At 37.6% G+C, this 14,531-nt stretch overlaps 2 protein-coding genes across 3 annotated transcripts in view; both read left to right on the top strand.

The window, feature by feature from the left end:
• LOC144974592 (universal stress protein Sll1388-like) overlaps nt 1-13,855 on the top strand; it is a 128,403-nt gene extending 114,548 nt beyond the window's left edge. Inside the window, exon 5 of the mRNA XM_078917610.1 lies at nt 10,930-13,855. The gene's annotated coding sequence lies outside the window, so the exon portion shown is untranslated. The remainder of the gene's footprint in view (nt 1-10,929) is intronic.
• The window catches only part of LOC144974591 (universal stress protein Sll1388-like), a 19,815-nt gene extending 5,960 nt beyond the window's left edge, over nt 1-13,855 (top strand). The window contains exons 1-4 of one of the 2 annotated variants that reach the window (XM_078917609.1): nt 1-66; nt 5,356-5,436; nt 9,454-9,560; nt 10,465-13,855. The exon at nt 1-66 is cut by the window's left edge and continues 1 nt beyond it. In XM_078917609.1, coding sequence (XP_078773735.1) covers nt 27-66; nt 5,356-5,436; nt 9,454-9,560; nt 10,465-10,674 — 438 coding nt within the window. In that variant the 5' untranslated portion in view covers nt 1-26 and the 3' untranslated portion in view covers nt 10,675-13,855. The remainder of the gene's footprint in view (nt 67-5,355; nt 5,437-9,453; nt 9,561-10,464) is intronic. The other variant, XM_078917608.1, reaches the window with a different exon arrangement.
• Nucleotides 13,856-14,531: the final 676 nt, after the last annotated feature.

Below are 14,531 nucleotides of genomic sequence, written 5' to 3'. Positions count from 1 at the left end.
ATTACTGGAATAGCAAATATTTATCTATGTATCTTGACTCTACACTGCAATTTTTTGGTCATAGTTGTAAGATGATTTCTTTTATGATTATGAATTGTGTGTGTTTGTGTGTGTGTGTGCGTGTGTTTTATGCACCATGGCAATCTATACTATCCATTTGTTAAAGATAAAATTTTTAAAATGCTTCAGAGCCATCAAGCCCTCGGAGCCAGAGTTTATCCAGGTTTCTATAGCGTGAAGCAATTGCTTGCTACTCTTTGGATAGGATTTCCGTCAGATCTACCAGACTCAGCTACCTAATTATTGCTGGGTGGACAGTGGGTCAGAAAAAATATCGACTGCACCTGGGATCGATCTCAGTCCCTTTGCTTGTTAAGCGAGTGCTCTACAAACTGAGCTATCGGGACCCTTTGGTAAAGATAGGCGACCTTTTAAAAATAAAAACAAACAACTTGGCAGCACAGGCCAAAAGTGGATGGCATAGACATGACAAAGACGTAGAATCCTGAAGTTGTCATAATATTCTTTATGATTGGAATGCACGGACGGCCGAAGTCTTCAAGCGCCGTATGCGTTTATATTTCAAGTTCGGCAAGACATTTTTCTCCATTCTTTCACCATCATCTATGGTTAACACCCATATTTCAAGATTTAACTCCGTGTAATGCTCTTCCAAGAATTCTCATCTTTGTCATTGACAGTTTCGAGATGGCTTCTCTTATGGGTTCCCTATATTTTTCGTTACAATCTTTTGTGTCCATGTTTTAAAAATTACAACTCTTTGGTTTTGTCTTGACCTGCCTTGTGTCTTTATCTGGAGGAAGTAAGAAAAGTCTTTTAAGAGATATGTAAACCTAATCGACCATCGATCTTACTGTTCTGTTATATATGTTATTGTTGCGACCATTTGGGCATGTTCCTCTTAATATGGATCCACATTAGCCAAACGGATGGATCGCACTTGGAATCTGCTTTTTGTCTTCTGCTTCAAGTCGTCCCATAATTTATCTTAGCACTTCTTGGGTGCTCGTAAATACAGATCTGCAATCATTTACATTTCCCCATCACCTCCATGTTATCTGGCGCTGAAGTGACATAAGATTTACAATAATTGACCCCATGAATATAATTTAATTTCGGCTTGGGTGAGATACTGACTTTGTCAGAAAGAGAAGTGGCCATTCATGAGTTTTTGGATGAATCTACAGATTAAGGCTAAGAGACTCTTTTCCTCCTACATCCTCTATAATTGTCCTCTATTTGTTGAACATGGTGTTGTAAATGTAGATGTAGAATTAAGTTTTTTAAATAACTGAAAATTCGTCGCATGATATTGTGTGGGTAAGCATATTATTTGAAACTATGGAAAATACGCGCTTAGTAAACTCTAGTATACATACAATTGATGTACACATAGATAATCATGATAAGAATGTTATTATTAAGGACGTCAAATCCATTGTGTCCACCTCTCCAACTTTGACCTTTCCTCATCGGTTATAACCTTGCCTCTTCTTATCTACCACCTCTACTCCACAGTTACAGTCTATTACAATGTGTTGTGTGGTTAACGAGCCGTGTATTATGTGGTGTTATCTAGGGTTCAAAAGAGTTAGGGGTCAACGTCCTTTAGAACTTTAATCCGTTAGCGGTAGAGCTCTATTTTACTCGAATCTAGTGTTAGGTTTCGCCGATACACCAATAAATAGCAGTAATAGCCACAGACTAGGAAGTATTCTCTATGGTAATAGCCCTCAGTGATACCCGAGTCACAATGCTTGCTCTAGCACTGTTTGGAATGATGACTATGATTGGTTGGGCAATCACAATCAGATAAATAATGGGGAATATTATTATTATGATTTGAATGAAATTGAGTCTCGCTGTTAAAGGTCCTATAGTAGCTAGCTGTCATCCTGCAACGATACTTACTTACTTATCCGAACCAGCGACCAGTTGAGCTCTGGTCCTTCGGTCTTGTGCCATGACGTAGAAGTGAGACGTCTTTTGTAGTTGCTCCATGTGACTGTACAGTGCTCTATTGATGCTTGGATTTGGTGGGAGGAATGTGCATCTCAGGTCTTCCAGAGGTTGACGTTCAAGCAATTGGTGTGTTGCTGTAATAGATATGTATGACCATTTATTAAGATAGCTCCACGGTTTTTTATGCCCAATGCGCTTCACAATCCTTCACTTATTTTTTCTTGCTGACCAAATGGAACCAACTTTCCATATCTTACCGTACACAAGTCGCCTGTTATACACACTCTTTCTCTTCTATTCATTAACACACTGACAATTCCAAATTGTCACATCCAATATAATATGTTAATGATATCTGTTTTCGGCGACTCAATAGTGCAATATTTCGGGTTTTTAAAAGCGGCAAGCGAAAATGGCTGTGGTCAATGAACTGTTGGGGTGAAAGTGACAGAAGAACTCTGACGTCAACGTCGAGTCTTTGAGTAAGACGCATGATATTATCCTTATCGTTTTTTTATGAACGCTGACTAACGCTTAGTCTCTGACTTTGGTCAAGGACTTTGAAAAATCGGATTTGATGTAAGCTGACCAAGCAAGTCCCGGACTAAAATCACGACACCTCTTCCGACTAGTTTGGTCAAGTTTTAGTCATTTTCTGAGGCCGGACTTTATGTTTAGTCTGAGACTAGTTACATCATAGCGTCGACAAGATATCAGCTATTTTTAGATTGAAAGAGCAAGAGCCCAGCAGCTAGTCAGAGACTAGAAAACGTTAATAAAATCGCTTAGGCTTAATTAAGGCTATCAAGTAATTTACTATACGAATAAAGAACTAAATCTAGTCCGCTTACATAAAATTGGGCCCCAGATGTGACAGCCAACTTGGCTAATAGATGAATAAGTGATAGTAGTACTTATTGTACAAAAAAGACGCTTCATTCAATTTATACATTTTGTTCAATTGCATTTGCTGGGGTAATAAATGAAGCATTGTAAATCGCTTTCAACATGGTGAATCCGAGGCAATGCGCTATCATCTGCGGCTATGTGGTCTAGTGGTATGACACTCGCTTTCAGATCGGAAGGCCCTGGGTTCGAGCCTCACTCGGCGCATAGTTGAGTCCTTGGAGCTCTTTACTCACATTCTCTCACCGTACTCAGTTGTAAAATGAGTACCTGGCCGTTAACAGCGTTGTCTCTGTCCGAAAAAGTTGTAATATCGCCTAAGCGGCGTCATGTCCCGTCCTACGTGTTAAATTTTGCTGTTGGCCAGGGACCCCTTGTAAAGCGCTTTAAGCACGTTTAGTGGATATTACGCTATATAAAAGCTCTTTTTTTTTACAATCTAAATGTTCATAATATTGCCTTATACTCTAGACAGACTGTAAAGGGTGCTTGTTGTTATATGAATGTTTGAAGGAGTGATTAGAATACGTGTACTGGAATGTCGAATGTAAACATTGAAAATATTTTCTAACCTATTGGTGTAGCTCCCTCTGCAATAATACATAAAAATAAGTCATGTCTCTATACTATAATGGAATTCATAATACATACGCCTTATAGTTCTACTATGCTATTATAGGAAATGATAATAATATGCTGCCCGGGCGGCTTCTGATCATTTTTTTTTTTTCAACAGTGTGTAATTAAAATAACATCTTATTCTTGATCTTTTATATAGAGCAATATCCACTTAATGTGCTCAAAGCGCTTTACAAGGGGCGCCTGACCAACAGTAACATGTAACATGTAGAACGAGACATGGCGCCTGTTAAGCGATATTAGTCTTTTTTTCCGACAGAGACAACGCTGTTAACGGCCAGGTACTCATTTTACACCGGAGTAGGGTGAGATAATGTGAGTAAAGAGCCTTTTCCAAGGACTCAACTATGCACCGAGCGAGGCTCGAACTCGGGTCCTTCCGATCCGAAAGCGAATGTCATACCACTAGCTGGGTGGGGATCCTGACCTCCCATAGTGGGCAGGGAGGTACATGCTGTGTCTTCTATCCCCCCGTACCCGTTTTCCAATTGTTTACTGCCTTTGTTTTGGAGTGAGATTACTTAGTTTTGTCCTGAACCTTGCCGGAGTTCCTTGGCTGGGAGGGAAACAGTCGAATGTATAGTTATAGTTTTGGGAGATGATATTTTTTCCCTTGTAAATCATCTCTCTGTTATGCATTGTATTGTGTTTTCATTATATTATATATGATTTGTAAAACATTTGAGTGTATTCCTCTTAGTGGGGGCCTGTGCTTGTGTCTGGATGAGAAGTTAAGTGATCTCAAACTAAGTACACTGATAGTGTACTCTTGGAATCTACATCTGTTCCCTATTTGAACCAATTCCCCTTTGTCTGCCTTATTCTTGGATGCTTTAATTGTAATTCTAGAACTTTTTACTATCCCATTTTCTACCTTTTTACTGGCGCTGATATAACCTTAATGTGTTGCAAGCGCCGTAAAACACTTAAAAACAAAAACATCATACCATTAGACCACATAGCCGCGTATTCATATATATATATATATATAAATATATATATATATATATATATATATATATATATATATATATATATATATATATATATATATATATATATATATATATATACACACACACACATATTCATTACTTCGCCATGCACAACTTTTGTTGGTGGACGATGAAATTGCTTTGATCGAGGGTAATTATATCACCGTAATTTTTAAGCTTTAAGGACAACATGCCTACCCTGTATTATAATATAATGGTTTTGATGAAGTTTCTTAAATGCCATTTTAAAATAAATTAAGACGTCTTTTATTTTAAAGACCATTCGTTTAATAATAGAATAAAAAAAATAAAAAAATTGAGCATTTATATAGCGCGATACCCACTTAACGTGCTCAATGCGCTTTACAAGGGGTCCCTGGTCAACAGCAACATTTAACATGTGGGACGAGACATGACGCCTGTTAGGCGATATTACAATTTTTCTGACAAAGACAACGCTGTTAACGGCCAGGTACTCATTTTACACCTGAGTACGGTGAGAGAATGTGAGTAAAGAGTCTTTTCCAAGGACTCAACTATGCGTCGAGCGAGGCTCGAACCCAGGACCTTCCGATCCGAAAGCGAGTGTCATACCACAAGACCACATAGCCGCACCAAGAATAGACCAAGGACTAACAGGAAGTACTGACAATGGGCGCTGAAAGAAAGTTGGCTAGGTCTTTTGGACTTTTTTATAGTGAACAAATGAGTAACAAACAAAAAAAAACAACGCTTGTAAAGGATTTGATTTAAATAGTGCTCACAATATTTATCGGCAATTTGTCATGTATTTTTTTTTTAATTTATTGATGTATTCATTTTGAACTTTCAGACTACATGAAGAATGTTCACCTACCCAAAGACCACGTCGTTATGCTGTATGTACCAGAGTATCATACGGTCATCCAGTCACGTAAGTACTAACAAAATTAAATATAGAATGAATACGTGCGCATGGCATCATTTTAATTTCTAGATAATATGACACAGCTCTATGATGATAGCACTGTGTCAAGATAAGATTTAATTATAGGGAATAAAGATAATATTATATTAATATTATTATCTCTATGTCATGCGTGCACATCCGTTCATTGTACTATGTACGTGTACTACTAACCTCTATCCCCCCTCTCTCTCAATCTCTCTCTATCTCTCTGAGTGTCTCTCTCTTTCTTTCTTTCTCTCTCTCTCTCTCTCTCTCTCTCTCTCTCTCTTTCTCTCTCGGTGTCTCTCTCTCTATCTGAGTGTCTCTCTCCGTCTCTCTCTCTTTTTTCTTTCTCTCTCTCTCTCTATCTATCTGAGTGTCTCTCTCTCTCTCTGTCTGTCTCTCTCTCTCTCTTTGTCTCTTTTTCTTTCTCTCTCTCTCTCTCTCTCTCTCTCTCTCTCTCTCTCTCTCTCTCCTCTCTCTCTCTCTCTCTCTCTCTTTCTCCCTCTCTCTTTCTTTCTCTCTCTCTTTCTTTCTTTCTTTCTCGCTCTTTCTCTCTCTCTCCCTCTCTCTCTCTCTTACCCCCCCCCCTCTCTCTCCTCTCTCTCTCTCTCTCTCTCTTCTCTCTCTTCTCTCTCTCTCTCTCTCTCTCTCTCTCTCTCTCTCTCTCTCTCTCTTTCTCTCTCTCTATTTCTTTCTTTCTTTCTTTCTCTCGCTTTCTCGCTCTCTTTATACTTATCGGCTTTTCAAATTACACACCAACATATCCACTTAACTATCTGTCTGTCTGTCTGTCTATCGTTCTGTGCCATTCTCTGTAATCCCCCTTGTGTCACATACACGCACGCACACACACACACACACACACACACACACAGAGAGAGAGAGAGAGAGAGAGAGAGAGAGAGAGAGAGAGAGAGAGGCAGAGTATATTATATTATAATTCGGCTACTATAATTTTGGTGAACCCAAAAGTTGAGTTATCCGCCATTTTGACTATAAAACCAGCATCGTAACAGACAATTTTAAAACAAAATAATATTTTTAATTTCACGTCATTGGGACAAGTGGATGGGTTTTAATTGGATTAACTTTGGAATATCATTGCTTCAGTCCTCCAATGTTATCCCAGTATATATAATAATATTATACGTATTGGGTACATCATACAAACCTGTTACATTTAATTATGCGTACTGGTGCATGACCAATTACACAAGTTTGCATTTCATTATAGGGTTGTGCCCGGTAATTTGTGCCACAATTTAATTTCATATAACCGTTGCCATGACATCGAATTATGATGGCGATACAGTCATATGTAAATTGATTATGGATTATGCACCAACTATATAGCACATTTTAAAACAGTTCTGTATGATAATAGGATTCAATAGTCTGATGTCACGTCCGCCTAGCAGCGAGCAGCTTGGTTCTAAACAAAGAAAATCGGTACTTTTTATTTTTCATGCTGGCTAGAACTTTTTCACTGTATAGCACATTTTCAACAGTTCCGTATGATAATAGGATAGGATTCAATAGTCTGATGTCACTTCCGCCCAGCAACGAGCAGCTTGGTTCTAAACAACGAAAATCGGTACTTTTTATTTTTCATGCTGGTTAGAACTTTTTCACTGTATAGCACATTTTCAACAGTTCTGTATGATAATAGGATAGGATTCAAAAGTCTGATGTCACTTCCGCCCAGCAACGAGCAGCTTGGTTCTAAACAAAGAAAATTGGTACTTTTTATTCTTCGTGCTGGCGAGAAATTTGTCACATGTCATGTGATGATAATGTATAAAAGTCAAAACATGATCAGATTTATAATGCTTTTCTCCTCTGGATACACTTTAAGGCTCGTCGGAGAAGTATTTCATAAGGGCGTCCGCCATTGTTCCGATAGTTTAGACGTGTGTGTGTGTGTGTGTTTGTGAGTGTGTGTGTATGTATTTCGTCAGTGATCTCAGCAGGCTACGTGGAACCGAATCTCCAAGATATCTGATATACGCCCCTTTTTGTATTGAGAGTCCAAAAATATCCGCCAATGCCTCGTGTCAGGTACTCATTCACACTCTAAGTCGAATCGACTGATTTTAACACTTTTTTTCTCGTCATGATCTTAAGCAGAAGCACTGGGTAGGTTCCTGACCTCCCATATTGGGCAGGGAGATACTTACTGTGCCTGTATCTGCTGTTTTCCAATTGCTTTCTGTCTTTGTCTTGGAATGAGATTACTAAGTTCTGTCTTGACCCTGGCCGGAGTCCTTGGCTGGGAGGGAAATAGTTGAATGTATATAGTTATAGTTTTGGGAGATGATATTTATTTCTTGTAAAGCATCTCTATTATGTAGTTATTTTTTATTTTAACATATGGTTGTAAACATTTGAGTGTATTCCTCTTAGTGGGATTTTGTGCTGGTGTCTGGGTAAGGCATTAAACATTTTCGTAATCCCAAACTAAGTACAGTGATAGTGTGCTCTTGGAATATACATCTGTTCCCTTTTTGTACCATTCCCCTTTTGTATTACTTTTTCCTCGAGTCCTTTTAATTGTACATCTAGATTGTTTTTTACTATCCAATTTTCATCCTTTTTACTGGCGCTGATATGACCTAAATGTTTTGAAGCGCCGTAAAACTCTTAAAAACAAAACAAAGCATATTTAATGTTATGTAGGTAGGGGGGCAACGTGGATCAGCGGTACGGTCTTTGCTTCCTACCCGAAAGGTATCGAGTTCGATCACCCGCCGCTGCGCTGTGTGGCCTTGAGCAAGTCACCTCGCCTTAGCTCAAGTTGCGGCGCTGCATTGCGGCTGACGCCTGAGTTATTCCAGTCCTCCTTTGGAATAGACCCTAGAGACAAATTTCCCCTATGGGATGAATAAAGGGAATTTTATTTTATTTTATTTATTTAGTTAGAAATGTTGCCTTTCGCATTACTTTGGATCACTTTGTGTCGTGAACCCGAGAGAGATTGGAGACCACGAGTTTGAAAAAAAAAAAAAAAGGCTGTGACGAATTGAATCAATTTAAATAATCGGGCTTTCTTGAGATGGTGTAGGTACTCGAGTCTCGGTGACATTCGTTTATCATTAGGATTGTATCTACAATGGAAGATTTGCTTGGCTTGCATATTTCCCCGTATGAATTTCGTCGTCGTATCGCCTGTTCCAATTCTGATTTTAAAACATAAAAACAAAAATAAATAAATAAATAATGGTAATAAAAAAAATTAATATTTAAAAAAAAAAAGAAATGATTTTTTTTAAAATTTATAAAAAATAGAAAAAAAAAAAAATAGAATGCTGCGTCAGACGACATAACGTAATCGGATCTTCTCTTATAAGATATAACAACGACCGCTATCATTAAACTTTAGTTTTGACTTTGCCTGAACCAAATCATAACAATGTATGGTCAGAATTAATAAGGCCACACTGCTTTACTGTCGTTTTCAAAATATTCAAAAGATCTCTGATTTTCCTCCATTTTCTTCTTTCCCCTCCTCCTCCACCGCCTCCTCCTCTCATCGTTGTCCTCCCCTCCCCCATCCTCTCATATTTATATGTATACTCTCCTCCGCTTTCCTCATAATAATTTGAACGGAACTGACGCCGCTCAGCTCTTTGGGTTTGTTTTCTTTTGTTTGTTTTTAGACATTCTTTTTACTGATTAGTTCTCGCTACATTATACCAATCAGACAATAAACGTTCAAGGTTACACATAGTTTTGTTTTGTGTGCTGGTACGTTATGTCCGGCTGGCGGATGTTGTGCGTATTTTACCTAAACACCCAGCATCAATACCCCCTCCTTCTTCCTCACGCCTCTTGTTTCTCTCTCCTCCCTCTTCTATGCTTATTCCTATTTCCTCATCCGTCTCCTCTCATCTCTGTATTTAATTCTTCTTTAATCCATTGCTCCCCCCCCCCCCTCCCCACCACCCCTTTCTCCCCTACGATTCATTCTCATTGTAATTGGGTTTTGTTTTTTTTCTCCAGCCATGGTCATGACTGACACCAGCGTTGTCACAGACATCCTCAAAGAGGAGGAACATCGCATCAAAGGATTCCTGGAGCAGCTTGGTCTCAAGATGAAGACAGCCGGGGTATGTGAAGTGAACGTTCTCCGTCCTTTTAATAGGATTCATCAATAGTCTGATGTCAGTGCCCAGCAACGAGCAGTTTGGTTCTAAACAAAGAAAATTGGTACTTTTTATTCTCCACGCTGGCGAGACCGTTTTCACGTTCATGTGATCAGAATGTTAAAAAAAAGTCAAAACTGATCAGATTTATATGTTTTTCTCCTCTGGACACACATTTTGCTCTTGGAAAATATTTCATAAGGGCATCCGCCATTGTTCCGATAGTTTAGAACCAGTTGCTAAGTTACCATGCTTATTACGAGGGAAGTGACGTCACGACTGTTGAAGGCTATTAGATCATAATAAGATACAACGATCTTCACCTCATCTATTATGAAAATGTGCACGAGCAACAATGTCAATTCTTTTCTATAGGGAATGAGATTAGCGCACAACCAACATGACGTTCTCTCTCTAAAAACTTTTCCGCCGGTGACGTCACAGACTATGGGTGACGTCCAATCAAGGGACGCTGCTCATTCTCTATTGCTTTTTTTTTCTCTCCTAAAAAGATAGGAGGGAAAAATAAGAACATCGTATATCTGAATAGGGCTGGTGGTTGGTTGGGGGGCTATTGGCAGTCTTGTATCTCCTTAGACTGTAACCCCTGTTTTTGATAAGATAGAAGTCATTTGAATCGTTGGTTGTGTGAAGCAAGAGTATTCTGGCCAACGTTCTCATTACATGTCTGTTTGTTTTTTTGGGGGTTTTTTTTTGTTTGTTTGTTTGGTTGTTTTTTATTTTTTTGTTTTTTTTTGTTTGTTTGTTGTTTTTTTTTGTTTGTTTTTATTTGTTTATTATTTTCGGAGTACAGTAGACGGTATTAATGAAAACTGTTTAATAACTTGTCAACTTTTTGTTTCCTCAGATTGGCGGTAAAGTCAAGAGTGTGGGCGGTAAACCAGGCGAGGTTGTGGTCAGGGTGGCCAACGACGAGAAGGCCAATCTGATCGTGATCGGGTCACGTGGTATGGGGACCATCAGGAGGACTCTACTCGGAAGCGTCAGCGACTACGTCATGCACCACTCACATATCCCTGTCCTCGTATGCAAGCACCCAGATCACCACAAGCATTGATTAGTCGGAACAAAATGGCCGGCCGTACACTGACAAAACTCGAAACGCTTTATTTTTCATTTAGGCCAGAAAACATTTAACTCTCAAATATGTGACCCTTCGTCTCAAAACAGTATTAAGTCAGGATGGTTAAGATGTTGAAAATTGAACTTATAGCCAGAAATATCAAACTTGTGTCGAATTTGTATGTTTTATTGAGGATAAAGGATGCCATATTTTAGGATACTATTCCCAACGATTTATATTCCTGACCAGTTTAACATTTAATTCGGCTTTTGAGCATATGGTTTGTTCAGACTTAACCCATAGAGGCCCGGTGTTTACTAAAAAAAATTCCCATGAGGCCCAGTGTAAGGGGCATAACTCTTAACAAAAAAATACCAACACAAAGTTAAAAAATTATTAAACGAGAACCAAATGACATAAAATTATAATTTTAATTCCTTTTTATAGCCAGATAAATTTGCTTTCGAATGATATATAACATGACATGTTTTGATTTCAATAAATTGGGAAAAAAGTATTAAAAAAAAAAACTCGTTCCCCGCACCCCCATTCCCGTCATTTTCGTCAATCTCGGACTCCGATTCAGTGTCCGAATCACCTTGATCGGGTGCTAACGCCTTGTCTTGTCCATCCCCCCCATCGTTTACATCTTCTCTTTCTAGTTCGATATCGCTTTCATTTCCAAAATCCTCTTCATCGTCCACACCACTCTCCAAAACATCATTTCTAGCGCCACGCAACGTACGGGAATGCCATTTTTCTGAATTCGATTACTCACTTTTATCAAACGATATAACGTCGGTAAAAATGAAAAATAGAACATCGCATTACTTTACGATTTTCCGGTTTAGAATAAAACGAAGTGATTCTTGCATAACAAAGTAAACATGATCCGTTTTTTCTCGGGGGGCCGCGGGCGATGACGGGCGATGCGGGCCTCAACAGTCGCGGGCGACTCCAGGGGAAGCGGGCCTCTATGGGTTAATACCGTTTTGAGACGATGGGTCACATATTGAATGTTGAAAGATAACTCTTACTTGTCAAAAAGTCTTAAACCCGAGACTTCTAGGTCGTGTCAGTTTTAGAGAGTTTGACAAATCGTCTGAATTGATCAATGTTTGAAGTAAAAGGTCTTGAGTCAACATCATAAAAAAATTTAAAAAAGAAAAGTTTTGTCAGTTTGCCTTAGAGGGAGAAGGAGGACGTTGTCATGCTTTTAGTCCACATCATTTTGATTTCATCACAATAGGAATGTCAAATATCCGACAATAAACATAACATTGATATTATGATATCGTAGGTTGTAGATTAATTTGTTCTATCTCCACTTTTGGAAGATTTTGAAATACTGCATGTATTACGGCCAGATTTTAAAGGCCATCTTATGACCAAAAAAAAAAAATGGTTAAAATTGGGAAATTGGCTCAAATTTTATGAAAAAAAGAGTTGCCGAAGTTTATATACAATTGTCAACAATAAATAAACTTTAAATAATTTTTTTCTCAATTTAAAGAAATGTGGAGACAGAACCAGTAAATCTTCAACCCACGATATGCTGACATAACTACTACACATTTATTTATATATACTATATCTGTTACCATTGGAAGCAACCCTGCAATGTTGTATCTGTCAAAATATACAAACACCCTCATATTTTCTATAAGGGATGATAATATGTATTTGTAGAACAGCACCGAATATATTCTGTAAACAGGTTCGGTTCCCCTGATAGAAATATACCATTTATCATAATGCACGCAATTTATTCTTCAAAATCCATACATTCTTTCTTACTTACTTATCCGAACCAGCGACCACCTGAGCTCTAGCCCTTCGGTCTTGTGCCATGACGTAGTAGTTAGACGTCTTTTGTAGTTGTTCCAGGTGACTATAAAGTGTGTTACTGATGTTTGGATTTGGTGTGAGGAATGTGCATCTCATCCATCCATTCAGATTTAGCTACCATTCATTCCCGAAACAGTTTAAACGTCAACAATCAACACTTTTTCTGACATTTTAAAATTATTGATATATTATTTTAAAAATCTAAATGATGTTCCAGCTCCTGCTCAGATTATATTTATATTATCAATTTTTTACCTCAATCACTTATCACTTCAGTTTCTAAATGTATAATGGTATGTAGCTATAGACAATTGCTTCTCTAAAAGATATAGCCTTGAGTTCATTTGACTTAATTAAGGAGAAGAAACTAAGTAAACTAATAAGAAACAATCTGCTTTGGAATTCAAGGTTCTTGCAGAATATGTCTTTAAGAAATGTTTTGATATAACTTATGAAGGTGATTAATTAATACTTTCACATCCTTGTATTCAACGTTGAGATATTTTGTTTTCTTTCTCTCAGTAAAACTTACAATTATTCTGTTAGTTAACTATCCACTTGCGGGGTTTGGGTATTCCAACCAGACATACATCTTACCTTTTTCACCAAGAAAGTATTAACAGTGATACAACTCGAAACCTGGAGCCGTTGAGGTCTTTTCTTTCATTACTGCTACTGTTGTCTTGGAGGGGAAAATAGCAACAAAACGTTGTGATAGTATGTCTGGTTGTAGACCAATTACATCTGACCTTGGGATTTAATTCTCTAGTCCTGGCATTTAAAATTATAAGCAGAAATATACGTATCTGGACATTATAGTCCATTTAAGCAGATATTCACTAAGTTATGTATCTCATAGTTTACGTTTTATACTATTTTGTAGAAGGCATTTTTTGACATCTTCGAGAAATGTATTTATTTATTAAGGATTTCGAATTTTGATTTAATTTCAGAGCAAATACTTAGGTCAAGTGATAAGTTATCAATGTATTTTTTTCTCTTAGTGTCTTTTAAATTTGATTCCTTTATTCCTCAGTCGGTTAAGCAACACTGGTTTGTTTATGCTTTATTTTGTTTTGTTGACTGTATTACTAGTCGGATCTTTATGTTAAGGGAAATCCTACATGGACAGATAAGTGCTTTGATTCATGGACAGATAAGTGCTTTGATTTTGTGTTCAGGGGTAAATATAATTTGTTCATGCTCTATACCTCTGTTAAAGGGACTATTAAGTTTTTTGTTATTGCAAAATTATGTTGTTTTTTTTTAATAGTATTAATTCCAATTAAGACTTGTAATGTCATAATAAATTCTCTATGAAAGTCAACAGCTTTGAGTTATTTAATCTGATTGGTCAAGATGGTTGGTTGAAGTATTTTGACCTCCCTTATATCTCTTTTCCTTTTGTCTTAGAATGATACTGGTCCAAAGAGAAACGGTCAAATGCATAGTTTCAGTTTCTGAGAGGTGCGATTTTTTTTTACATTTTAAATCATCTGTTATTTAATATCATAGGTTTTGCTTTGAATATAGTATTTTTTGTAAGCATTTAAGTTAATTCCGCATGATGGGATCATGTGCTTATGTCATGATGGGACGTGTGTGTGTGTGTGTATATTTTGTAGAGATATTTCTTCCCTGTAACTCCTGTATAACTTCTTTTTGGAGGGGAAGGGGGGGGGGGGGTGTTCCTGTGCCTGCATCTGTAAGTAACCTTCATAGAATCATTGCCTGACACTGACTAAAAAATTACATCACAATAAATAATAGATGGCGTCTAACAAAAGAAAATGTTCAAGTGGAAGATGTTTAAATGTAAAACCACTCTCTTTTGGTGTCAAGCTATAAGTCAATAAAGGCTAAGATTTGTATGGCTTTGGGTGGCATTAGGCATACGCGTAAATTACTGCTGGGATCGGCTTTTCTTTCCTTGAAATAATCCCTAAATAATTACAAGCCTACTTGTGAAAAATAGAAAGTAAAGAAATGTGGACATTTATTTT

This window comes from Berghia stephanieae, chromosome 6 (assembly GCF_034508935.2).
Source record: "Berghia stephanieae isolate SIO BIC M18660-M18661 chromosome 6, UCSD_Bste_1.3, whole genome shotgun sequence".
Classification (NCBI taxonomy): Eukaryota; Metazoa; Mollusca; class Gastropoda; order Nudibranchia; family Aeolidiidae; genus Berghia; species Berghia stephanieae.
Note: the sequence above shows the minus strand (reverse complement) of the source record. Positions and strands in the feature narration are given on the sequence as shown.